Raw genomic sequence first — 26243 nt, 5'->3', positions numbered from 1 at the left:
TTGTGCTCAGAGGTTTAGAAATCTCCTGGAAAAAATTGTGTCAAGCAGTGAAGCAACCTGATGGGGTAATCAGTGGCTTTGGTCCTTTGTGATCTCGGTTTTCTGGCCTATATTAATGTATTTTCCCCACAGCTTGAAGGAGGTGGTGCTGGCAGGTTCAGCTGTGGGCTGGTGGAGTGGCACCAGGAAGGTGTGGGCTTGCCAAGCAGTGGGTTGCACATCTGAGGTGGCTAATGAGAAGCATTTTAAAAGCATCAGAAGATAATGGATATTACATCTGTTTGTAAAAGGTACTTTAAACAATGTCTGGAGGGGTTGCAGGTTGCCCATCTAGCTGGCAAAGCATCTGAATGTCAGAGCTGCATGGAGAAGCATCTTGCCATACTTGGACTTTTGTGCAATTGGACAATCTGGGTTTCTTTCTACATATTATTTCCCTGAAGCAAGTTCCAGTCCTGGTGGCTCCACCTCTGTAGCATGACCCCGTGGGGGTGCTCTGGGCTGTGGCCACTGAGCACCAAAGCACCCAGGGAGGAGATGCTCCAAGGGAAGAGGTGCTCCTGCATTGACTGGAGTGCTGGCACAAGGCCTGGGAGTTTGTTTGGCCAGGGCTGCCATCACCTTGTCTTTGCTGCTGTTCCAGCCCAGGGATGGCTTGTGGCTTTTTATGAGCTGCAGGTTGTCCATCTGCTTGGTTTGCCTCTGTGGGGGAAAAATTGATTCTAGCACAGGGATGCTCTTGGTGTATCTGGAAGTTTCAGCTCACCTTGAATTTTGTGACTAATTGCTGCAGCAATTGAATTTGATGTCTGAAGGCAGCACTGCAGTCATGCATGATGGGAGGTGACAAAAATAATTTTTCTATTTAGCTTCTTTGAACACTTCTTTTAATCCAACCAGTCTGGCCAGTTTATTTGTTGGATGTTTGGTGGACGTTTTGTTATTTTGAGGTGTGTATGTGTTTGTGGTTTTTTTGTTCTTAAGAAAAAATGATAATCTCTTGCCTCTCTAATGTAATTAGATGGCAGAGCAAACTATTTAATGGCTCTGGCTAAAGCTGTGAAAAAGTATTTTTAACTTCATGCTGTTGTATAAAGGGTTTTCCTTTTTCTGCCTTTATGATGCTGACTGCCCTTTTATTTTTTAGCATCTGTTCCTGCAAGAATGTGGAAGGAAATGAGCTGGCTCAGCAGAAACTGAAACCCAAACTGATCTCACGCTGTAGTAAATGCTCAATAGTCTCCTTGTCTGTGGGCACTTCAGCAGCGAATCCAGGGGGTGGGAAAAGCAAAACCACCATTAAAGCCTGAAATAGATGACAGAGAAAGCACCAAAGCCCTTTTGTTGTTTTCCTCAGCATCCCACAGGCTCCACTCTTGTGGGCCATGAGCACAAAGCCCAGCAGCAAAGCACCTGTGTCTGTGGCTCGGGGTGCTGGCTGGGGTCCTGCTGCCAGGGTGCTGGAGCCTGCTTTCTGTCACCTGCCCCAGCGGCGGGACAGCCGCGTCCTGCCAAAGCTCCTTATGAGCTTTCCGAGGCTGGCTGCCACGCGTCCCGCAGAGTCCTCCTGTCCTTTCACCCCGTGCTTCCCTGCTTACATAACTGGCTTAGGTATTACACTCCCTGCCCTCCTTGCTGTGCCTTCAGCACTCCTGCATCACTCGGCCTCTTTGTTCCAATAAATAGCTTTCCAGCTAAGTCACTCCTTAGGTGAGGCTAGAAGAGTTTTGAGGCAGGAAGTTTACATTCTTGCCTATTTTGTTTTGCAGATCTGTTTCATACCTAAATTCACTGGGATATTTACTGAAAGTATATGGAGAATAACATTTCTTATTTAAAAAATAATCCTGGTAGCTTGTGAACCCATGGTGCTTTCTCTGTTCAGAAACTGAAAGTGAAATGGATTTTTTAAATTGCTTTATCAGACTGAGAGAAGTGTAAAGATTAGTGGAGCATACACAGAAGGAAGTAAAGCATCTCTCGAGTGTTTTAATGGTCTGAGTGGCTAATTTGTTTAGTATGAGTTGTCACTGAACCTTCAGTTTGACACTTAGGCTTTTAGTTTGTTAAATACAAATAAATAAAGCATGGAAATGGAGTTTCTAACTATTGTGGTTCGGTGTAGCTGTGCATATACTCTTCAGTCTGTCGGGTGGGTTTGCTCAATCCCTGTTTGTATTCTCCAGCTGGGCTTTTCCGTGGGAAGTGTTGACAGGAATGAGAGGTGGTTCTGACCCTCTACTCTGGAGAGACCTCACCTGGAGCACTGTGTCCAGCTCAGGAGCCTTCAGCACAGGCAGGGACATGGACTTGTTGCATCGAGTCCAGAGGAGGGTCATGAAGATGGTCAGGGGGATGGAGCTCCTCTCCTGTGAGGAAAGACTCAGAGAACTGTTCAGCCTGCAGAAGGCTCCAAGGAGACCTCATTGCAGTCTTTTAATATGAAGGGGCTTACAAAATGATGGAGAAAGATGGGGTATTTTCAGGGGCCTGTAGTGACAGGACAAGGAGCAATGGTTTTAGACTGAAAGAGGGTAAGTTTAGATTGGACATAAGGAACAAATTTACTGTGAGGGTTGCCCAGAGTTGGGGATGCCCCATGTCATGAAGTGCTCAAGACCAGGTTGGATGGAGCTTTAAGCAGCCTGGTGTAAGGTGTCCCTGACCATGGCAGGGTGTTGGACTGGATGATCTTTAACGGTCCCTTCTGACTCAGACCATTCTGTGATGATGTGATTCTTTCAGTTGGATCTGGTGCCAAAATTTGCATTTGTTTACTGGCAAGGGCTAATATTTGTGCTGTATTTTAACAGCCCTTGGCACTACTGCTTGATGAAGGTAAGCAAAATTCCTCTGAGTGGAAAAAATGTTCAAGTTTAAGACACGAGACTGCTAATAATTTCAGTCACGGTAAATTTAATGCTATTTAATGGACTGGGAGGAAGCAGTAGGAAAAAGGACGATAACCTTTTGAAGAGAGGAAGCCTATATATTTTTTATTTGCTTGCCAAGCATTGCTATTTATCAGGCAACTCCTCTATCTCTAACCCATCTTTAGACCTGCTAAGGACTGACTTGAAAGGACTCTGCACCTCATCAGTGCAGGGTGATGTTTGCTGCTGCAAAATGTGTTTCTGCAGCCAGCTGCCTGGCAAAGCAGGGAAGTCCCATCAGCTGCCTTTCAGCTTGAATTACTCACTTTTTGGCACAGCAGCAAGCTCTTTTTGGCCCAGTACATGGTGCCTGGCACAGTAGAAGCAAGATCTCAGCTGCCACTTCTCTGCATCGCAGCAGGAGCCCTTCAGCATCTTGTTTTCGTGTTGGGGCAGCCCCTGGCAGGTGTTCCCCCTTGCAGAGCTGCAGCAGTAGGCTTTGTCACTGGTTAACTTTAACTTGTATTAGCCTAAGATGTGCTCTTAGGAAAAAAAATGGAAGCTCCCACTGTTTGTATGGATGCTTGAAACCAGACTACTCATATCAAATGTAGCACGGTCTGGAGTATGTGCATGCCATGGATTTCTCCTGGAAAGCTGCAGGCTTGGAAATCCTGGCAGTAACAGCAGTGTCAAGAAATTGGATGTGTTTTAGTGAGGTTATTTGTGGGCAGAGAGTGGTGCTGTTTTTGAGGAGCTCTGTGAGTTTTGCCTGAGGTGCTCCCAGCAGCCCCTGTGAGTTTGTGGTGCAGCCTTGAGGAACACACTGCTGCAGCTTCCTCCCTGCTGAAAAGAGCAGTGCTGGTGGAGAAACAGTCACTTTCCATAGGAAAAGTCAATATGGATGGGGGGATTTTTGCACATACAAATTTTATTCAGTGGCATGCTGGAGCATTTTTCACGCCTCACATGTCAGCAGTGATGCGCCATCGGAGCGAGTGTCCAGCTGGGCAGAGCTGTGCCTGGCCAAAGATGCCTGCGTGCCCCAGTGTACATCCAAATGCCATCAGGGCATAGCCCAGAGTTCTGTAAAATTTGGGGTGTTTTTGCACAGTTTCTCCCCATCCATTGGCTTGCACAGTGATCCAGTCCAGAGGGAATTTCTGGTTTGCAGAAGGTCACGTTGTGTTGCTCTGGTGTGATTGCTGCTTGGAACTAGGGGAAGAGTTGTGCTAGATCCCTGTGGGCCCACCCATGGGTTTGAGCAGCAAAGACACACTTCTTTTGATGTAAAATTTCTTTAAAAAGGGTAAAAAAGTGCTTTTCTCAGCAGCAAATCACTCATTGAATACAAGCACCATAGATCTGTAAGTGTGCAGGAATATTTGCCGAGCTGCTTCTGCTGGCCCTACAGCAGATCCTGAGGCTTCTCACACTCCAAGGGCGCTACAGCCTGCTTGTAGCATTCAAGGTTGTTTTCAGTCACCTTTTTCACTGCTTAGTAAGGGGGGATTTTTTTTACTGTATTTTCAGAGCAAACTGCCTGGTGGCCCTTCTCTTTGTTTCAGCTGTTCCTCTGATGTGCCAGGTCTGAATTTCACCCTTTATGTGGAACAAAGACCACCTTTATTTTGAATAAAATAGAAATATATGTGTGTAATACACAGATCCTACTGAACAGCAAATAGAGAGTGATTGTGGTCTCCCTTGGCTGATGGTGTGGTTACAGTTGGTTGGTTGGTTGGCTTTGTACAATCCTACTGCTTTGCTTTTAAAACAAATAGGTTATTTATTCCCTGTTCATGCACTGGATGAGGGATAAACGTGGTCCTACTCATTCACCTGATGCTGAGAGCTAGAGAAGAAACTGGAAAAATCCTTGTATGACTTACACTACTAGGTTTTACTTGTAGAAATGTTCCAGTAATGTACTGGATCACTTACTTTCACTTACTTCTTGGCATTATTTTTCCTCTGAGCTTTACATCTCATCCATTAGACCTTCTCAGCAGATGGGTTTTGAAGCTTCAGATTCAGGGGTGCAGAGGTCATGTATCTGGTGCCATGACACTGCCATTTACCATCAGCTTGGAAAAAGACCAGGATGTCATTATGAGAGAGCAGGGTACCCCTGAGGATGGCAGGAACAGGAAAGGCATGAAACACAGGGGTAGTCTGTCCCTGAACAGGGGAGAAGCTGCTCACTATAAGTGTGGAGAAGGGCCCAGGCAGAGCTGAACACAGATTGACCCAAGGCACTAAGGTCAAAAGGCAAATCCCCTTCTTGGAGGAGTTCCCAGTGCAGATAAGGAAACCTGGTGTTGAGACGGTGCGTGCAGTGCCAGGGGTCAGGAGGCTGTCACTGCATTAATTGTAGGGGAGGATTTCTATGACACAGGGAAAGGACACTCTGTGTCTGAGAGGAGGCAAGAAGAACCTGGTCAGTTAAACCAGGAAAGCCAAGGCTGATGTGGGAGTGATGGCTCTATCCCTATGTGTAGCAGAGGGGAAGTTCCAGAGAAGACGGTGCTGGGACCAGAGCAAATGGTCTGGTTGGGTTACCAGCACTGAATACATCTGAGCTCAAATTAGAAGTTGCTTTTGAGCCAGTAGAGGAATGAGGCCTTGACTGGGGTGGTAGGAGCAAAGCCTGGCTGGCTTTTGGGATAAAGTTCAGGAATAAAGTCAGTGACTGATGCTACATCTGCCATATCAGGGCCTGAACATAGTTTTACCGAAAGGAGCAGCTCGTCTTCAGGAATGTTGAAAATAATGAGTGTTGACTGCATTAAAGTACAAGTATATTGAAATACATCCGTTCTGACATAGCTCTGTGCAGAAGCCATTAGGACAAAGCTGAGTAACAAAGGTAATAGGATATTAGGACAGCTTGGAAATTATAAGAAATAGAGAAATGACTTGTAATAGCCATGTTGAATTTGCAGGAACAGTGGCATCTTTGTTCAGCTTCAGTGCATGCCAGTGGTGGATATGCCTTTCCAGGGATATGGAAAGAGGTCTGCCCCTCTCACTCTTGGCTGCAAATTTGGTGTTGACATGGGCTGCTTCTTACTGCACTTTGCCTTATTTCAGCCCAACAGAGTCACCTTCCCAGTGGAGTGTTCACCAGATTGTCATGGGGTGTGAATTAATAGAGAAAATCTGGGAATTTTATAAGAACAGTACATTTATTGAGAGCAGTTTGCTATCCAGTGAAGCCAGAGCCTAGCAGATAATTGCTACGAGAAGTAGTTTTGAATCTTTCACTCCTTTGTAAAGCAGGACAGGAGTTGAAAACTTTCTCAAATCTGGACCAAGTGCAGTTTCAATGGATGTCTCAGCAGGTCAGTATCACAGATGTCTGTTCCAAACTGGTGGATAATTGCTTTGCGCAAAGCCATTCATGAAATAATTTTTTCCTCCTGGAATGTGAAATTTGCTTATTTGATCCCATTACAGAGCAAAGTCATTTCTTACTGTAGCAGAAATGTGTGCACAACTCAGTGCTTTCTGACCTACCTATGGCTTTGTTTTTGTTGTGAGAATATCACTTGGAGTATATTTTTTCCACATTGCTTCTTAATCTGTCTAGCCTGATATTTTTCAAACCTGTGGTTTCCTTCCTTCTATCTCTTATTTTCTGTTATTAAGTCTTCCAGACCACTGGAAATATCTGAGATGTAGATTTTATCAATTTTTGCACAACACAAGTCTTTTTTTGGATTGTAAGCAATGGGTGCTGTAGCAGACTAAGGACAGGTTGAGAAACAACAAACAGGTTTCCTGCTGTGGGCTGATGCTCAGGGGGAGAACAGGGAAGATGCGAGTTATTACAACTGAATATGTACACTAAAATGGATGGATGACATAATTGATGTGGTACTGTACAGAGGAAAGATCTGGATGGTTTGCAAGTATGTATGACTGTGTTTAGGGTCTGATTCTGTTACATCCAAGCAAAGTAAATATTCCACTGGTATTTGTTAGGAAAGGGATGGTTTTTTGTCAGTGCCAGTCATTTTCTCATCAGTATTGTTGCCCAACCCTGGCTCCTATGTTCATGGTCTGTGAGTGGGACCATGTGAGACGAAGGAGGGAGGCAAGGGGGCAAGATCCCATGAGGGTGGGGAGGGTGGAAAGGAGCTGAGGGGGATGGAGCAGATTGAATATCTCTGTTTAGCAGAATAAAGGTGCTGCTGCAGCCTCATAGGCCATACAAGAAAGGGCTAAAAGGTAAATGGGTCTGAGAAATGGCATGATGTTGAAATGCCATTACAAAGTGTAAATGTATGCTTTGATTTACCCTTTTCATCAAAAGATGTGCTTGACGCGCAAGTCAGGCTCTGCACCATGGGTGGCAGGGCTGAGAGCCCTGTCTTGAGGTTTTATAGGCTTTTTTGTCTAGTTGATGCCAGTCACAATGGGACTGTGGGCAGCCCAGCCCTCCCCCAGTTCCCATCAGCGTGTTGGAAACTTCAGCAGAGCAGCAGAATTCCCTAGGAGAGCCCCATCAGCCTTCAGCTGGGTCCCAGTCAGACAGGACTTTCTTCCAGCAGCAACCCTTTTGGTCTTCAGCAGAGTTCATGAGGAGGTTTATTTAAAGCTCTGGTCCTTTCTGTGGAGGAAGTAGGAAGCGCTTCCTCCCTGTAGATCTCTATCCAAAGCTTTTGTCCACTTTCTTGCAGTCCCACCCTGCTTGGAATTGCTCCAAAACGCAGCGCGCCAGGGCTGTGTGCTGTTGTTCCACAGGGTCATCCTTAGCTGCGGCTCCTCTCCTTTTCTAAAACACAGAGTCTGGGCACCAAAATGCTGAAGAGCTCTGTCCTGGGCTATGGGATGTATAAACGCCCATCTGCCTACCCTGCCCCACCATCCTTGTGCAGTTGGAAATGCCAGTTGCAGAGGAAATACAAGGGTTGACCTTTCTTTGGGAGGCTATTTGGTTCTTGCCGTGGAGTTGTAGCTGTGAAACTTAAAGGTCTCAAAATAGGTCTGACAAGTCATGATCTCTGCAACAGTGGGTCAAGAAGCTAAAAAAGTAGTGTTACCCACAAGAATGTGAGTGCCTAAAATGCTTTTAAGGTTCTACTGCTTACTCTTTTCAGAGCAGGGGTGGGGAAATATGGGATTATTTCTGTTATGCTGCAGTTATCTCAGAGAAGTCCAGCAGCAGGATCATGCCTGTGCTTGCAGGGGTGGGTAAGAAGAGTCTGAATGACAGGCTCATGTGGGGGAGAGTGCCAGTTGGAGGATTTACCTGGTTCTTCCATGGTCCAGACTCACTTCAGCTGAGCAAATAAAGCTTCTTCCTCTGGTAGAAACCTCTCCCCCAGTGCCAGTGTGACTCCAAACACCAATATCAGTTGTGGAACTGACTCCTCTGACCCTGAGGGTGGTACATTTGCTGGCCTTCCCTTTTCAACACATGTAGTGCCAACAAAGAGCTGTTAGCAGGCTTGAAGGCAAGGGGAAGTGGCCTTGCCGGTGTGTGCTGAAAGATGTGTGCACACCCCAGGAGAAGGCATCACTTCAGAAACTCTCAATTCCTGCACCATCCTCCACCATCAGAGCCCTCCTTTTAACCACTGCCACAGCCTTTAAACACTTTTTTCCTGTTTCTTTCAAGAGGAAAAAATAAATGATAAATTATTGTGTTGATCTTACGCAAATGTTGCATTTACGGGAAGATCTTGTTGACATGGTCTCTCACACAGGATACCTTCTCCTCCTGCAGAAAAGTTGCCGAAAGCTTCCAGGGAAATAGATAATGTTATCCTTGGGGAAGGGAAACTGAAATAAAAACAAAACCAAAAATGCCAGCCTGGTGTGGATCTAGTGTGGATCTTGGTTTGCAAAAGCTGCAGGATTTGATTTAGTGGGATTTTTTTAGTCCTGTTAGAAGTGAAGCAGACTGGTAGTTGATACCAGGTGTAGCTTAGGGTCTTTTCAGAGACCAGAGTGATAAATTAAGAGGTTACAAAATGGCTGGTCAGTATCCTGACCACGTGGTCTGGCCATACCCAGGAAAGTTTGTCTGTCCATGGCCTGAGACGTTAAAACCTTACAGCTCAGGTGCTCTTTTTGCATCTGCTAAAATGAAGTTCATGAAGATCCTTCCACCTGAGAGTGCAGTTTTAAGGGGGTATCAGGAGTAGAGTCCCTCATCACCTCTCCTCATGTGAACATGAGAGTCCATCTTCAACATCACTGTTGAGAGAAGGCACATTTCCTGTTTTTGCAATCGAGACCTTCACCGATGCGACACCAAGGCGGTGGGACAGGATGTGCCCCATATGTGGTCTCAGGTGGAGGTCAGCTCTTCTCATCCCACGCCTGTTGGGATGCTTCCTGCTTCAAAACTATCACATCTCCTTCCTGTTACTATACCCAGTTAGGGAAGAAAATACACCCATTTGGCCACTACTGCCAGCAATTAGATATAAATATAAAATTCAGAGTGATTTGATTTTCTATTTGTTTCTTACCCAGCCTGCTAACAGAGGCTCAGCTCCAGGCAGCCCTCACCCACAGTGCTTAGAAAAATACATTTGGTGTGGGTATTGCTGGGGATGGAGCCCTGTGGTGGAGGTTAATGAGAAAAGTGATGTCTTGAGTACAGATTGCATGATTTGCTTCCAAGATGATTTGCATTGAAGTGTTAAATGCTACACAGAAATGCCAGAAGAGAGAAAGGATTTTCATAGGCCTGTCCTTGGTGCCCCTAAAATTACCACTGTCTCTTTTTTCTCCTCTGATATGGAGTAGTCCCTTTCTTGGAGACAGTCATATTGTTCTTCTGCATAATTTATAGCAAATGCACTTAAGAGCAAATCAAACTCTCGAGTGTTCAGGACTAATGGAAGTTGCAGCTACTAAATGTGTGGGCTGGGACTGGAGGTGTCTTGCTGTGCTGCTGCACCAGCCTCCTCTTGCCTTGTTCTTGGCTGCTGGGAGAGTCCAGTCAGTGCTGTCTCTGACAGCTCAGTGAAGGGGTGGTGCCCATTTTTGTAGGTATTTTAGAAGAACTAGTCACAAAATCATATGGTTTGCTGTTTTCTGGAGATAACTCTCCCATTTTTAGTGATGGAAGCTGAAGTGAGAGGTGAGAGAAGGTATTACTGTATCCCTGAGCATCATGCATGGCCAGAGAGATGGTCTGTCATATCACTGCTGGTCACAAGGGCCCATTGTGCTCAGGATCCACCTGACAGCAACACCAGTGCTCATCCCTGTGATCATTTGGTCAGGAGTTCACACCATCAAGGCACTGCCTTGGGCAAACGCCCATGAGTGCCCTTGCAGGTGGCTGCCTGTGGGGAGCCACCAGCCTGGGTGTGCCTTGGCATGGCAGTCCTTGCCACCCAGGGAGGACATTGCAGGACAACTGGGTGTCCACATCCCACCATAAATGTTGCTACAATCCAACACAAGGTGTTTGCCATTGTGTTTGTGAGGCACGAGGGCTGCCCTGATAATAACCTGAACACAAACCTTGCATCATGTTCCTGGTGTGACACTTTGGTCTGGGATGTGTCCTGGATCCATGGCTTTCCTGCACAGCATAGGATTCACTGTAATTTTGGCTCCTTGATTCTAAATGTGAATTTTTAAAAAACTCTGTGAGATTGAGATATACCACATATACCAACTTGAGTAATAGCTATTCTAAAGCTGGGGCTGATTCCTACCAGCTAATTTGGTCTTCTGCTCCTTGAATTGCTGCATCCAGCAGAACCAGGTTCCTTCCTAATGGGTGGGATGCTGTTCTCATTTCACTCTCAGTTTTTAATTCACATCTCTGTAAGGAAAAAAATCCAGAAAAGTTAAACTCTAGGTTTGCTATTAAATTTCAGTGTTTTTTCATTCAACAAACAGGAAAATAAATGTGTGAAATAATCTGATTACTGTTATTAGTGTATACCACTGAAGGGGAAATAGAACACTGTTTTAAGAAAAATTTTGGTTTAGTGGAATGTATTTTTACAAGGAATTTAGCTAGTGGCTTTTATGCTATTTTGAAGTGACGATCAATTTAAAAAAAAAGGTACTTTAGAAATCTAGATTAATAAAATAAATGGGTGCATATAGATTTAATATTTCTGGAACTAAAACAACCTCTGTATTAGTAGTAGTAGTAATTGTTAGCAATAGCTGTGTATTTGGAGGCTGAACATGTTTGTGACAAAGAATCTTTCTCTTCTGGTTGATTTTTTTTTTTTTCCCCAGTATATCTTAATACTTTTAGTCAATGTTGAATTTTTGTTAGAGGCAGCTGGTTGGCATATCTCCAAAGCCACATTTTGGAGCATCTTTTTGATGCCTTAAGTTTTAGCTTTCATTCTAACCATATTCTGTAGTGCATTAGTATATAATGCTGAACTTCATATAAGGTGCTAGAAAGTTCTCCTCCTAACAGTTTAGTTAGACAAAACAATCCTTTTCCAGCCCAAGAACCAAAGACACCATTGCAGCTTCAGGCCCAAAAAATATGAACAAAAACAAATTGAGGAGAGCAATCTGGGAGGATGGGACTTCATATCCTGAAGCTGTAATTGGACAATTAACCCAAACATGTAGCTGGACCAAAACTTAAAAAAGTGTGAAAACTCGTGACTGGTCATCCATCTTGGGTGTAGCCTTGGCCAGGCTCTTGTACTGCCCAAGGTGTATCCTTTGCAGGCCTTTTAATAAATACCTACTTTATTCCTTTAACACTGTCTAGCCTCTGTTCCAGGTAGCCTCTCTAGGCATAGTTTTCACCAAGGATACACCCACTAAAGAATGATTTTTAAGTTAAATAAAAAAGGGTTTTTTCACTCTTTGAAGGCAAACCCAATTCTCTTCCCTGCTCTGTTTCAAAGTAGCTACCCTGAAATCCCCTTGATGCCTCCAAGCTCTGTATCTCAGCACAGTCCCTGCAGCTGGGGAAGGATGTCAGCTCTTTTCCTTGTTTTTATTTAGGCATCATTAGCAGAGAGGATTGTCTTGCAGACCATGCCTAAGGGCTGGGTATCATCTGTCATTGTTCCCAAACTCTCCGTCTTCTCCACAGGAGTGGCTCTGATACTGCAGAATTTGCTCAGGTGCCATTGGCTGTCTCTTGTTACTGCCAGAGTTTGACTAATTCTTCTGAAATTTAATCTGGGTTTCTTTCTCCCAAGGCTGTGATTATTCTGTAGAGATTTTTTCCGTGATTTACCTTCATCAATTAAATAAATGCATCATAGGAAACTTCTAAAATCTGATGACATAACAGCCCAACTGTGCTACTTCTGTGGTTTTAATTATATTAACAACACAGTGCCTTGTGCTAATTTTTGTCACTTTTCTTCCCTTTTTCTAAAAATGTTCTCTCTGATTTCCCAGTTCCCATCAGGAACCTTCCCCTATTCTGCAGGCCAGCAGTCACTCAGTTTTATTATTATTTTATTTATTATTAAATTATGTATTACAATACTATATTCAGTGAACATGATGTGGGTTTTTTCTCATGCAACCCAACCTTCTCAGAAAAAGGCCTTGTGCACAAAGACATTGTGCAGACATGTTTTCCTTGATCTGCAGTATTGTGTAAACAAACTAATTATTTTAAGCCTTGCCAACTTTGCACACTGTCTGAAAAAAATAGGACTGGCTGCTTCTTCCTTGGGTTTGTTTAAAAAAAATGGACAAAGGGAGGAGATGAGGAAAATCCAGTCATGATTTTCTTTTCCTGTCTGCAATCACAAGCTACATTACTGCCCAAACTGCTCCCACCCAAATTAACCCAGTATCCTAATTTACTTGAAATGTTTCTGTGCTTTTCTCACTGCATTGGTAATATTTGCCCTTTACAGTACAGTCCTCCCTGAGCTGGAGAACACCATGAAGAGCTCTCCAAAGAGCTGCCATGTTTCTGGTCCCAACATGGGTCTCATTTACTGCTCATTAGCAACATTTCATGAATGTTTGGGGGTAGCTTGTGTTGCTTTTGCTTCTTTTCAGTAGTTTGTAATTATACCATCCATGGCAAACTCTCCTCTGCTGGTGGGGGTCAGTGTTGGTGGGCACAGTGGGTAGCAATGGGTGCAGCAGGTGTCAGCATCGCCTGGCTCCTCACTGTGACTCCAGCACCTGGAAAGATGCTGTTGCTGTGATCTGCAAATGCCTCTTCACCACACACTTGTGATCCGAATGTAAAATGGTTCTCAGGTTAATGTACTGATGCTCAATGTCAGTGAGTAACTGATTTTTCCTTGTAAATCAGGAATATAATCCTGAATAAAGTGACTTCAATAGATGGGATCAACCCAGACACCTGTAAGCGAATTTATTCTGTTTCAGCTTTTGCAGCTGACTCCATGAAATGAACATGCCAGCCTGGAAATATTTGTCTCACATAGCCATTTGCAGGGTTGGAGTATTTGTAATTATATCCTTCATTGGCAAGGTGGGGAATAGATGGTTATTTATAATGGATTTTCATCCCAGACATGGAGTCAGGTTTTCAAGACCTTTATCAATTCACTCCACCTTTCAAAGGACATTCAATGAGCACATGTGAATTCTTACTGAGTTTCCTGAAACTGAAATGTGGATGGTACATGGAGTGGTCCTTCCCCTTCACCCACTGTTTTTAATAAACTTCTGAAAAGGATGGAACTTGAAAGTAAGTTGCAAATAAGCAATGTTTCTTATATAAATAAAAGCAGAATTAGTCACTGAAAGTGAAAAAATTAAAAAGACCATTTATTTATTTAGAGTGGCCTTTTTTTCACATGTCAGGTATCAGCAGCAGAAGCAGCTTCAGCCCCTCTCAACACGACCCTTTTGCATCTCAAACCCTGCAGGTTTTGAATTTTTTGCAGCATTATTGATTAAGGTTTTTCTTTTGTCTCACTGCTTCTATTATTAGCTTTTCAAGAGGTGAAGATACTCCTTTTTGCAATTCAGACTTTTATCAGAAGGTGTTACTTTTGGCCCCGTATCTGCAGCCTGGGAAAACGAGGCAGGTGCTGCAGTGGCTGGTATGTGGGTGTCGGCTTTTGCCGCAGGGCAGGAAAGAAGTTCACATGAGTTTACCAGGCAGGACCAGATATCTATAGCAACGTATTTGTATATCCTGTGCCCTGTCTGTTTGCAACGCTCGTTGCTTAGGATACTGACATTAAAACATGTAACAAAATCTGCTCTTCACTCTGGAGTTCATTATCTGTCCCAGCCCATGTAAGTGCGCATTTCCCTCCCCTGCTCAGAGCAGAACCACGGACCAGCCCTCGGCGAAACAGGTTCCAGGGGCTGTTGTTATCATCCTGTTTTGCAGCCTATTGCTGCATAATCATTTTTTACCTAGACATTTGTCACTAGCTGGGGTGTCTGGGAGCCCATCTCCCTCTTGCAGCATGGCACAGAGGAGCTGGAGGTTTCCTAAGCACATCTGTGTGTCGGCTGAGTTGGTGTGAGCTGGTGCTACCGGTGCATGAAATGTGTTCTCGAGGGTGTGCTCCTGAGCTGGGGCAACACAGACCTTTAGGGGCTGAGGCTCACATTTGGATTACCTGTGGGGAGTTTTCTGTGGGCTTTTGTTTGTGGGGTTTCTTTTGTGGTTCGCTTGTGGAGGTTTTGTTGGGGATTTTGATTGCTTTTTTGTTTGGTTGGTTTTTTAATACAAGGATCAAACTTTTAAAAATAGAGCCTCGGTGACTGATCTGATGCTTTAGGTATTTTAATAAAAAAATCTTCCACCCCTGTTGAAATGGTTCTTGCATTTCAGAATAACCCAGAGCAGTGTTTGCTGCCCAGCTTATGCGGTTCATATTCTTTGAGCTCCTGCGATTTGAGAGGCGCTGTGCTTCAGCTTCATGACTGTAACACATTTGATACACTTACTCTGCTTCATATGTGAGCACTGCAAGAGAAATGGTGCTACACTTCTCCCCCGCAAAGCAGATAGCTCAGATAATATGAAGAGTATTTGTTCTGTTTCTCTGTTCACTGTCTTTCTCAGCTGGAGAGCACCTCTGTCCTACAGACAGGCATTTCATCAATTTTCCTCTTTTTATTAGCACTAAATTAGTATCCAAGGGGGTTTGCACATGGAAATACATCTCTAAGGAGTTATTTCTCCTTTTGTAGCCGTAACTGATTCACTGAGATGATCCCATCACGGCGGTTTTGCTTTCAGAAGCTTTGCAGTACAAAGCTGGTTTGGTCTCTGGCTTTCTGGGTTGCATGGTCAAAGCACGGTCCTAGTGGCTGTAACTGGTGGTTGGCAGAGAGTTCTTGTAAAAGTGGGATGCACTGAGCTTTGTTACAAGTGTTTCAAATACTTCAGTGCGTGGATGCTGACAGCCAGTCCATCTGTTGGTAAAAACACAGAATTGCTACTTTAGCTGTTTCAGACTTTGCTGCAGTTAGGCACCCCAGAGCTGCATAACCCAACGTTGTGGTTAAACCCCAGCCCCCAGTGGAGGAGGAGAACTGGGAGAAACAAGGTAAATCCGTGGGTTGAGATACGAACAGTCTAATAACTGAAATAAAATAAAATATTGTTATAATGATGATGATAAAAATTGTAATGAAAAGGGAGATAATAAAAAGAGAGAGGTAACATCCAAGAGAAACAAGGGATGCACAGTACAACTGCTCATCCCCTCTGACCAGTGCCTTGTGCACATCTGAGTGGTGACCAGCCCCTGCCCCAACAATCCCCCCAGTTTATATTCTGACCATGATAGTATGGAATATACCTTTGTTCAGTTCCAGTCACCTGTCCTGGCTCTGCTCCCTCCAAATTTCTTGTGTACCTCCTCACTGGTAGATCATGAGAAACTGAAAAGTCTTTGACAACTCAGCAACAACTAGAACTTCAGTGTTTTATCAACATTTTTCTCATTCTTAAATCAAAAACACAGCCCTGTGCCAGCTACTAGGAAGAAAATGAACACTTCCCCGGCTGAAACCAGGACACCAGCATGTGTTTTGGTCTCAGTTAAAGATGTTTTTGCTCATTGCTAGGCCTTTGCTATGAGATTATTACTGATTTTTTTGTAAGCCTAGAAGGACAGAGGTTACATTCAGGTGGGAGTCCTCTGGCAGCTGTTTTGAGCCTGGCTAGAATTAATTAGAGCAGGTAGCAGCACCACATAATTTTAACAAAAACTTTGGTGTGAAACTGGAACAAAAGTGCACCTGCATTTGTCCCGATTTAAGCCTTACATGGCCCAGCATCTCTCATGAGCAGTGATTGACTTGCTAAGCCCTCAGCTCTGCATTTAGACTACCAAGCTGTTCCTTGTCTGATCACCTCAAGGGCATTCCTGCGATTGTTTTTCTTACTGCTATGATAGTGCCAGATGCTCTGAGGGCTTCTGCTCATCAGGGTATGCAGGGACAGACCTTACTGCAGTATATGTGGCACTGCTTCCCTGGATCTCACCCTGGTGTGATGGGAAATGAAGGAACGGCAGGCTGTGCTGGAGTTAGGTCTCTGCTAACAGCCCAGGGCAATGTTTGGTGCAAGGATGTCTCTCCTGCCTTGCCTTCTACACCCACTGCAACAAGTGATTTAGCTGGTAAAGGCTCATTTTAAAAAAGCAACAAAACACAGACCTAATCACAGGACTGACCAGAGCATCCCCTTGCTCCCTGTGATTTCCATTAGCAGCCGTCCTCTGAGTGGTCTTGTGGCTAAATCAGCTGCTGAGCCTCTGGAAAGTGATTTGATGAAAGCATTTTATAGCAATCGAATGAAATGTCAGTTGGATGCCAGCAGCAGGGGTTGCTGTCATGATTAATGAGATATTTAGGCATTTCATTTTGAAGGAGCTACCTGCAACACAATTTACATCAAAGCTGTTTTTTTTTAGATGGGCTTTAATAAATTAATGTTAATGTTGGTTATTTAATTATTCACATCAAATTGGTTACAACTGCAGGATTGCATTTGGGCTGAACACGTTATGAAGCCTTTCAGAAAGCTCATATGCAGAAAAAGGTTGTCTTCAGAGCATTGCACATCTTCTGATATAAAGTGATGTAGAAGTGGAGGAAGGGTTTAAAAGGCCTGTAATCTTTTGAATGCAAAGATTGCTTGAATATAAAGCTTTTGAAGCTGATATTTAATGAGCATTTCTTCAAATAACAGGATGTATCTAGCACTAGGACAAGTAGTGAAATCTAGTAAGTGGAATTATTACCGTACCTCTTTGTTGTCTAGGGGTCTCTATTTTTAAGAGAAAAGGAATAATAAAGGTATTCTAGGAAGAGGGAGAAATCAAACTTTTTCAGACCTCTTTTAACTACCAGTTGAAAGTTTTGCAGTCCTGAACCCTGCAAATCAATAAAGCTGAGGTAGTTTCTGCTCAGAGCCCAGCTCCTTTGTTAAGTGGTCTCTACTGTTCCTCCTGCGCTTCTTCCAGGGAATTCTGAGGCAGTGGTTGGTGAGGCAGGGGCTGCTTTTTGACCCAGACACTAGTTCTTACAAAGCACTGGGAGTCATGAAGGGAAGGGCCTCACTGAAGGCTGGAAACTGCAGGCGCCTCCTCATGTAAGGACAGGAACATACTGTTACAATTTCTGCTCTTTAAAGGGAGGGACCACATCTGACCCCTTTGCTCCAAGCTGCTCTTTTCTGCAATTTGACTTCAGCAGACTAGAATATCGTATTTTATGCCCTTGGCACTGCAAGGATGACTATCTGGAGCAGAGTAGATTCAAAGATGGAAAGGCAGTGGCAGTAGCTGAGAGTGGTTTGACTGGAGGGCAGCCTGATGCTCCCCTAGGGGTGATGCTGGCAGAGACCAGGAGCTGTAGCATCCCTGCATATTGGGAGCAAGCAGAGGTATGTCAGGTAGGTCGAGAAAACTCTGCAATATAAGGGACAAAAATAAAGCTTTGGAGTTGAAATCTTGGCAGCTTTTCTGGGAAACAGAAGTGCTAGTGATAACATAGTTGTCTCTTAAGCTTGGTGCATGGAACTAACGAGCAGCTGGCTGGGTTTTGTCTCTGAGCATTAAGCCACAGAGCAGGATGTGGATTTTTTACATTGCTGAGGCAGTGCACAGACTTAGTGGAATACAAATAAAGCAAGCTTACATTCTGCTGTAGAACAACTTATTTTTTGCTGACCTTTAGCATTTTAAATTTTTTTGGGTTCTTATGCATGCTTGGAATTTTTACTCTCTGGGAAGTGCTTAGCCCCTGTTTTTCCTGGTCTCTGCATGCTTTGCAGCTCAGCTCTTGCAGTTTCCAGGTAGTCTGCAGTGTTGGCCTATTACTAACCAACTGTCTTCTGCATTGGTTCTGAGCAAATCCAACAGGCACAACAGTCTGCAGAGAAATACCATTTATGCAAACCAGTCACTGGGGTCTGGATGTGACTTTGTGCACACTTGTGAATAAAATTCTTGAAACTGGGGAAGAGCATGCAGCTCAACCTCTAGCTTGGCAACGCTGTTTGATATTGCTAGGTAGCCATGGAAGAGTGCAAGGGATAAAAGCCAGAAATTATCAAGGTTTTGTTTTTTTCCTGTTGTTGCCTAAGTGCAGATTGACCATCTTTTATTTCGCTGAAGGAGCTCTCCTGTTGCTGGGCAGTCTCACCTTGTGTGGCACAACGTGGGAACTGTCAAGAGAGAGGACAGACCCAGTCCTCTCCTGATATCCTGATGAAATCTTGAATTTAAAAGTGCTTTGGCCTTTGTGGGGGAATATTGAATCTACTGAATAAGCTTCTCTAATTGTATAAACCCCAGTAAACCTGGAAAGAGTTGTTTTGCTGAACATTTTACTTTAGAAAACCTTATTCTCTGATTCTGTAGGAGGTCTTGAAAAGATTAAATCCCTTGTGCTGGTGCTGCTGTCACAGTGATCCATCTGCTCATGCTGCCTCTATGGCTGAGAAAAAGAGGGAGAAGTCTTTTGGGGTGCTGCTGTTGAGCATGGGCTGTGCTGAGCTTACCCTTGCTGCACCCTCCTGTGACCCTCAGGTGCCACAAGGAACACCAACCAAGCCCCACCACACAGGGGCAAGCTCCCACTGCTGTGGGGCAAGGGATGCAGAGAGAGAGGAGAAGCTCTGTAAGCCAAAGGGTTTCAAAGAGCATCTGGACAATGCAAACGTGACTGGCACAGAGCCACCTGCCCTTCCTGCTTCTTGTTCAGCTGCATTTACTTTCACTTTTGAATAGAAGAATTTTTCTTTCCATCACTGCTGCTGTCCCTGCCCGCTCCCGCTCAGCCATGGCAGCAGATCAGCCTGTGTAGGGATGCAGAGCTGGGCATCACAAGCCATGTGATGGAGGAGTGGGATTGCAGCAGAGAACTAAAATACTGAGCGTTGTTATTTCCCATCAATTAAGGATTAATAATAAGAATTAATATTTCCCAAATACTTCCTCCTGAACTACCTTCCTTTCCACAGTGTATTTGTCACTGGGCGACCCTAAAGGAGAGGAAAGGAAGCCAAATTAAATGAGCTCTTTTCCTGGGGATTTGTAGCATCCTTTTTCTCCTCTTTCCCCCTTGCCCCAGAGGCATTCTCTGTTTCTCACAGGGCTCTTCCTCTCTCCAGCCCCTTTCTGCCTAGTGTGCCTGGAGCTCAGGCAGATTTTCTCTTGCTTTGCAGCTGCTGAACCCGGACCCAGAAGAGGATGGGGAAGCAGAACAGCAAGCTGCGCCCCGAGGTGCTCCAGGACCTGCGTGAGAACACCGAGTTCACAGACCACGAGCTGCAGGAGTGGTACAAGGGCTTCCTAAAAGATTGCCCCACGGGGCATTTGACTGTAGAAGAGTTTAAAAAAATATATGCAAATTTTTTTCCCTACGGCGACGCGTCGAAGTTTGCGGAGCACGTCTTCCGCACCTTTGACACTAACGGCGACGGGACGATTGACTTTAGGGAATTCATCATCGCCCTGAGCGTCACCTCCCGGGGCAAGCTGGAACAGAAGCTGAAGTGGGCATTTAGTATGTACGACCTGGATGGCAACGGGTACATCAGCCGTGGGGAAATGCTAGAAATAGTGCAGGTGAGGCATTATCTCTATTGGACGTCTTATTTGTGTTGCTGTAACGTCTTCACCATGAGACAGCTGGAGCTGGAGATGAGGGATGTGCTGAGCTGGGTCACTGCTGCCCCTGGGAGGTTCCTGAGCCAATGGTCCCCAAAGGGACCCACAATGGGACCTACGAGATGCAGATGAGGAAAGGGCCTGAGATATGAACAAGGCACTTGTGCAGCTGGCCTACAGCCAGAATTCTGCAGCTCTCCCTGGGGGTTTCTTAGTGTGATGTTCATGGGATCAAAAAACCCTAGATGCAAATTCTATTGACACAATTAATCTCAGAAGTAATGCTTTGAATCTTCAAATCTGAGTCAGTGTGAACTCTGTATGAAAGGCTGTAGCATGCCTTTGTCTCCCAAAGGCAGAGGACATATAGACCACAGGCTGTACTGGGGGCAGGCAGTGCAGTCCCCTGTGCCCCTACCCCACATGCTGGCAGGGGTTTGGCCTTGGCAGTGGCTGCTTGTCACCCACTGTGCAGCTGAGATGTGTGTCCTGTGCAGTGCAAGGGAGTCATACATCAGCCTGACACTTGGTCCTCATGGCTGAGGTGTAAGGTTTGGATGGCAGATACTCTAAAGAGGTCTTATAATTATTCACATTCTTGTAAGTCTGAAGATGCATTTGCTTACCCATCCACAAAGAAAAACAACCCCTATTGCTGTATATTCATATTCACCATAGTGCATGTAGCACCCTGCATGCACATGTGTAAGTGGGTGCAGGGTTAGAGCCAGACAAAGAGGCGATGGCTTAGCCCGGCTGCAGAAGAGAGGGTTGCACACCATTGTCTCCTGTATTTTAGCTCAGTCCTGCTCATATATTAATCTAGACTCTGACTTTCATTTAAACTGACCCAGCGCTTCTTTTGAATCACGAATGAATGTGAGAAAAAAAAATAAAAAAGCTGCAGTCAGAAATTTCTATTCATTTTGGTTTATAAAGTCCTGCAGCTGCCTGCCAGGGTCAGCTGTCTTTTTCTGTTGCTATAGGCTTAAATTATTTTCTCTGTCCCATGCCTTATCATTTGGGTTGTGTTTTTCTTATATCACTTTTTAAACTTTTTTTTTTTAATACTCAGGCAATTTACAAAATGGTTTCATCAGTAATGAAAATGCCAGAGGATGAATCCACTCCTGAGAAGCGAACAGACAAAATCTTCAGACAGATGGACACGAACAATGACGGTAGGATTGCCACTGGTACCCCTTCCTAAGCTCTAGAAATAGAGGTTTTCTAGCCCAGCCTTGGTAGATGGCAGAATTTGGAGACATGTGGTAGGGATGTCCCCACTGGTGCCTCTGGTCTCTGCCTGGCCTCACTGAGCATCTCTGGTCCACAAATAGGGTGAATTCTCCTGCTGGGGGACTGGTAGGGGAGCAGTCCTTCCCTGACATTTCATGGATGAATCCCCTTCTGCAAAGGCTCCTCTGAAATTCCTGTGTCCATCGTCTTTGTGTTATTTTCTCTGGGCATAGCACAAACTTGGCACAAGGTTTTGCTCCTGCTCCCCTTGATAAGGTTGCACTTTTGGGCTTGTCATCAGTAACATGAGCCCTGAATGTGGCTGGGCACCTGAAAGCAAAAATTCCCCATGGTCCATAACACTTATTTTCTGTGCATGTTTATGGCATGTACACATACATGGTCACATACCTCTGTTGCACTATGAGCATCAGGGGGATGTAGCAGCTCCCAGGCCAGGCTGTGAAGCTCCCTGATAAACTATCTGGCAGTGTAGCCATCACAACCCCTCCACCTGTGCTGGCTCATTACCATGGGCTTGAAAAATACAGGCAAAAAATTATCAGTTTCCTCTTCTCACCAGCCTGATGACATGTTTTCTCTATTCCCAGCTGAGGTGGAGCTTTTGCCTGGGAATTACCTGTCAGAGGCTGAGGTGGCAACTGCCCACGTCAAAGTTAGGAGCTGTGTCCTACTGATATGCTCAGTGGGAGCAAATATTTGATTCTAGCACTGAGATATGAAGACCTGAAAAAATACCATCATATGTACAGAAAGGGTTTTATTTATGAGAATTTTATGGCTGCATTTTGGTGTCTGCTGCTGCAGCCCCCAGGGAAAATTCCTGGTCTTGCTGAAGTCCTCAAGTATTTTACCTTTGACTTCATCAAAACTAGCACTTCATCCCCTGGCTTGACGTGTGGAGGGTCCTAAAATAACATGATTACAATATTTTTGGTCTGCAGAAAGTAGCAGTGCATGCAGATGTGTAACAGAGTAGCAGTCCCAAAATCATTTATATATATGCATCCTCCATCTGTTGCACTTTGTTGATGAAATAAAATCATTCTATTCCCAGTAAAATATCAGCCCTGCAAGCCATGCAGTGCCAAGGAATAACATCTGCATGTGTGTGTCTGGTGGCTGAAAATGTTTCTTCCCCATCTGACTGTTGGGCATTGCAAATAGACTTTGATTTGGGCTTTGCTTTTAAGTAATACAAGGCAAGGGGCTAACTAATAATATTCTGATAATTAGGAGACCTCTGCTTTTGTTAAAAACACTTGGTTTGGGAACATTAGCTTAAAAGCCGGAAGTTAATGTGCCACAGGTTTTTGAGCTTCTGCAATTTCTACAAGAGGAAGACTTGCTCATTCATGGAATCATAGATCTATGTCCCTAAGTGCCACATCTACACGTCTTTTAAATGCCTTGGGCAGTCTGTTCCAATGCTTGACAACCAATCTGGGGAAGAAATTTTTCCCAATATCCAATCTAAACTTTCCTTGATGTAACTTGAGACCATCTCCTCTTGCCCTATTGCTTGTTACTTGGGAGAGGAGTTCCTCCCTGTTCAACCTGTTTAGGGCGCTGACCACCAGGGTCATTCCTCTTGCATGCCCACAACAGGCTGGTAGTGTCATTGGGCTGGTGCAGACTGGCACAATGAGCTGGTGCCTCTCTCTCTTTGGGTGCATGTGGCCAAAGGTGGCAGCAGGTACCTCCCAAGTGCAAGATGTTTGTGTGTGGGTCCTGTCTTGAGCATAGCAGTTTGGGGTGGGTAAGGACAGCCCTGGGCTGTTGTGTGAACGTAGGGTAGCATGAGCTAAATGGGAGATCACTAGACATGATGATGTCTGGGATGCAGCAAATTTTTGTCTCCTTTTCACAGGGAAAACTGTTTAATTTTTCATTAATATTGCCACATCCTATTTCTGCCCTGGTTCTGAGTGCTGGAGCAGGGGAGTATTGGTGCTAGCTACCTGCCAGGGGGCTGGGTCGGCCCATGATGAGGTCTGAAAGACCAGATGGAATATTTCCTCCATGCTGAAACATTCCATGGGACTGTTTGAGCTAGGGGACGCTGGGGTGGTTGCTCCTTCAGAGATCAATTTTCAGATCCTCAGACTGTCCATCCAAGGTCCATCCAAGTCAGTTCCTCTGGCCTAAACTAAAGATGCATGAACCAGAAGTGCCCAGGAGCAACACGTAGCAGTAGGTGTGTGCCCCAGGGCTGGTTTTGCTTGTAAAAAAAGAAAAAAACAAACCCCATCCTGTTCCTGTACACCCAGCAGGGCACAGAAGGTGACTTGCAGAGTCATGGAACCATGGAATAAATTTGGGTTGGAAGAGGCCTTTGAAGGTCATCTAGCCCAACACCCCCGCAATGAGCCGGGACATCTTGAACTAGATCAGGTTGCTCAAACCCCGGTCCAACCTTGTAGGTGCCAGAGAAGCCATGACTGCTCAGCCTTATGTGTCACAACAGAGAAGAGGACAAAGCAGGGATATTTGGAATATTTGGGTTTAAAGTGCTGTAGTATTACAAGCATAATTTCAAAGCATACATGTGTTCAGGTACCATACCTTGTGTTCATGTGTCATGTTATTTGTATAGTCTGGTTCTGAGCAAAAAGCTGCCAAATGGTATTAGAACAGTTGTTTTTAGATTTGGGACTGTATTCTTAAAAAAATAGCAATTATTATGCTGGATTGTTTTGCAAAGAAAAATGCATTTGGGCTTAAAGGCTTGAGTAGGATTTAGCTGCTGTGCATTGCACTAAATTCCCCTCGCTGCCTTTGCGATAGATTAAATAGATGCTATGTTGCCTCGGTGAGGAGAGATTTTTTGCTACAGCCATAGTGACAGGAACAACTGACTTCTAAAAAATGATTTCCATTTTGGTTTTCCTCCCTGTCAGGTAAACTGTCGCTGGAAGAGTTCATCAAAGGTGCCAAGAGCGATCCCTCCATCGTGCGGTTGTTACAGTGCGACCCCAGTAGCGCGAGTCAATTCTGATAAAAGCGGACAGTGTGCTCAGAGAATCTCGGCTTGTGTCCTTCAAGCTTTGCTCGCAAACGGATGCCTTCTCAACCATCCCTCCACACTTCGCGGATAAGATCCCGTTGCCAGATTGTGCGTGTGTGTGTGTGCGTGTGTGTCCGAGCGAACCAGCCCTCGCTCTCCCCACTAACACCAGTGCAGTTTTCCTGCGGCAGCTCCGTTTCTGCTTCCCCGTAATGTTACGATTCACTCTGCACATTTTAAACATTAATTGAAAGGTATGTTTACATGCAGCTACGAGAGAGTTCAATGGCTGGTGAGCTACCACTTCACTTAGTCCGTGAGAAAGGTGATGGTCCTGTAGTTCCCAAGAAGATGCTAGGTAGGACTTTTACCCAAAGTAGCAGATGGTAGATAATTTATTTTGCTTCAGAAATTACTATGTTGAAAAAAAAAAAAAAAAGAAAAAAAAAAGTGGACTGAATGGAATAGAAAGTTAAAAAAAAGAAAAAAGAAAAAAAAAAAAAAGCAGCTTTCCTGGGCATGGTTCCAATTTTCTTTTTGAGGAAAATTGCTTGCACTTATCTAATGGTCTTTACTTTCTTTTAATATATATATAAATTATATATATATGGTGAAGTAAAATTTTAAATATTTAGGTCATCTATTTAAGGCATAAAATAGAATTCAAGCTTTGTTTCTTCTAGTCGTCTGTGATTTATTCAAATCTTGGAGATTGTTTTTTTGTGATATTTATGCATTAGCAAATTGCTGTTCCAAAAGAAATGCATGACTAGCAGTTTGTGGGTATTTCACTCTGTTTAATTCCTGAATGCAAATATTTGTTCATTTTTACTGTCAGTCATTCCAGCATTACTGTATTAACAGAAGACCTGAAAGGAGTTCATCCTCATTTTGTATTTCTCAGTGGAGTCCTACTTTCTGGTGGTTGCTGCGTTAAATGGCTTTTGAGTGCCCCGAGGTGACGTGACTGGCACTGCTGTTCTCGACTTGGCTACACCTCCTCCCTTTTGCTGTCGATATGTTAATAGTCTTGTGCATTCCAGTGTTATTTAATATCTGCCTAATGCCAAGAAATATTAATTGAAATAAAAGACTACTTTTCTTGTCACTGCCTTGTCAGTTGGTCTAAGCCATGCACCAAGTTCCTAGCGTCAGGTATTTGGGGAAGGGCAAGGATGGCTCCCTGCACAACATCTCCCAGTCTTGTCCAAGACACGCTGCCTTTTAAGTACATAGAGATTTTGGGAGCTGGCTGTTGTGGCTGGGTAACACAGCGGTGTTGGTGCTTGTGGGATCCAGTTCCATCCCAGCTGAATCCAAGCTAAAGATGGCAGGAAGGTGACAACTCAATTTCAGCTGGATGCAGAACAGCTCAAGGCAATGAAGAAAGAGCTGCTGGCCCTGTTGGCTGGTCTTATGTGACCACAGGTTTACAAAATAAAACTCCTGTCAGGTACCAGGTACTTGCTGTTAGACTAACATTTGACATTGTTAGCATGGGAAGCAGTTTTCTCCACATTCATCAGGTCTGCAAGTAGCTGCATGAGCCTACCCTCTCTACAAAATAAAGTATCAAAAAATTATTGGTCCTGAAGTTAATGTTGAGTATGTAATGAAGGGATTTTTGCTGTGTAGAATGTTCTGGTAGTGGTTACATGATAATACTTTAATATTAAAAGAAAGAGAGAAATGCTTGCAATATCCAAGTGGAAATACATTTAGTGAACTTGGTCTACAATACAAAGTTGTGTCAGTGCTGCCAAGCAAAAGAGTATGTTCATTTTTTCCCCTGGAAATTCAAATTTGAGCAATTAAACCAACAGACCTTTCAACCACAACACACTGCTGATGAGGCAATCCTGAAAGGGATGTTAATCAGAAGCCTGCCTGTTTTCCCAGGCTGAGCCCAGCAAAAAAAGCCTAACTACTGAAAAAAATGCAATTCTACGGTTGCTGATAGCCCATCTCCAGCCTGCTTGTGTTCACGCTGTCAGTCTGTCTGCCAGAAGATGCTGGGGTGTTGGACATGCTGCAGATGTTCTTACACTAATT

The 26243-nt window shown here is 44.4% G+C and overlaps 1 protein-coding gene across 5 annotated transcripts in view; it reads left to right on the top strand.

The window, feature by feature from the left end:
* The window catches only part of HPCAL1 (hippocalcin like 1), a 65110-nt gene extending 39811 nt beyond the window's left edge, over positions 1–25299 (top strand). For 4 of the 5 annotated variants that reach the window (XM_058834812.1, XM_058834813.1, XM_058834811.1 and 1 more), the window contains 3 exons: positions 19480–19882; positions 21000–21105; positions 24085–25299. In XM_058834812.1, the coding sequence (XP_058690795.1) occupies positions 19505–19882; positions 21000–21105; positions 24085–24182 (582 nt within the window). In that variant the 5' untranslated portion in view covers positions 19480–19504 and the 3' untranslated portion in view covers positions 24183–25299. Of the gene's footprint in view, positions 1–19479; positions 19883–20999; positions 21106–24084 lie in introns of those variants that run through there. The other variant, XR_009277172.1, reaches the window with a different exon arrangement.
* The last annotated feature ends 944 nt before the right edge of the window (positions 25300–26243 follow it).

The sequence above is a fragment of the Poecile atricapillus genome, chromosome 3 (assembly GCF_030490865.1).
Source record: "Poecile atricapillus isolate bPoeAtr1 chromosome 3, bPoeAtr1.hap1, whole genome shotgun sequence".
Classification (NCBI taxonomy): Eukaryota; Metazoa; Chordata; class Aves; order Passeriformes; family Paridae; genus Poecile; species Poecile atricapillus.
The sequence above is the reverse complement of the archived record's forward strand: the minus strand, read 5'-3'. Positions and strand labels throughout refer to the sequence as shown.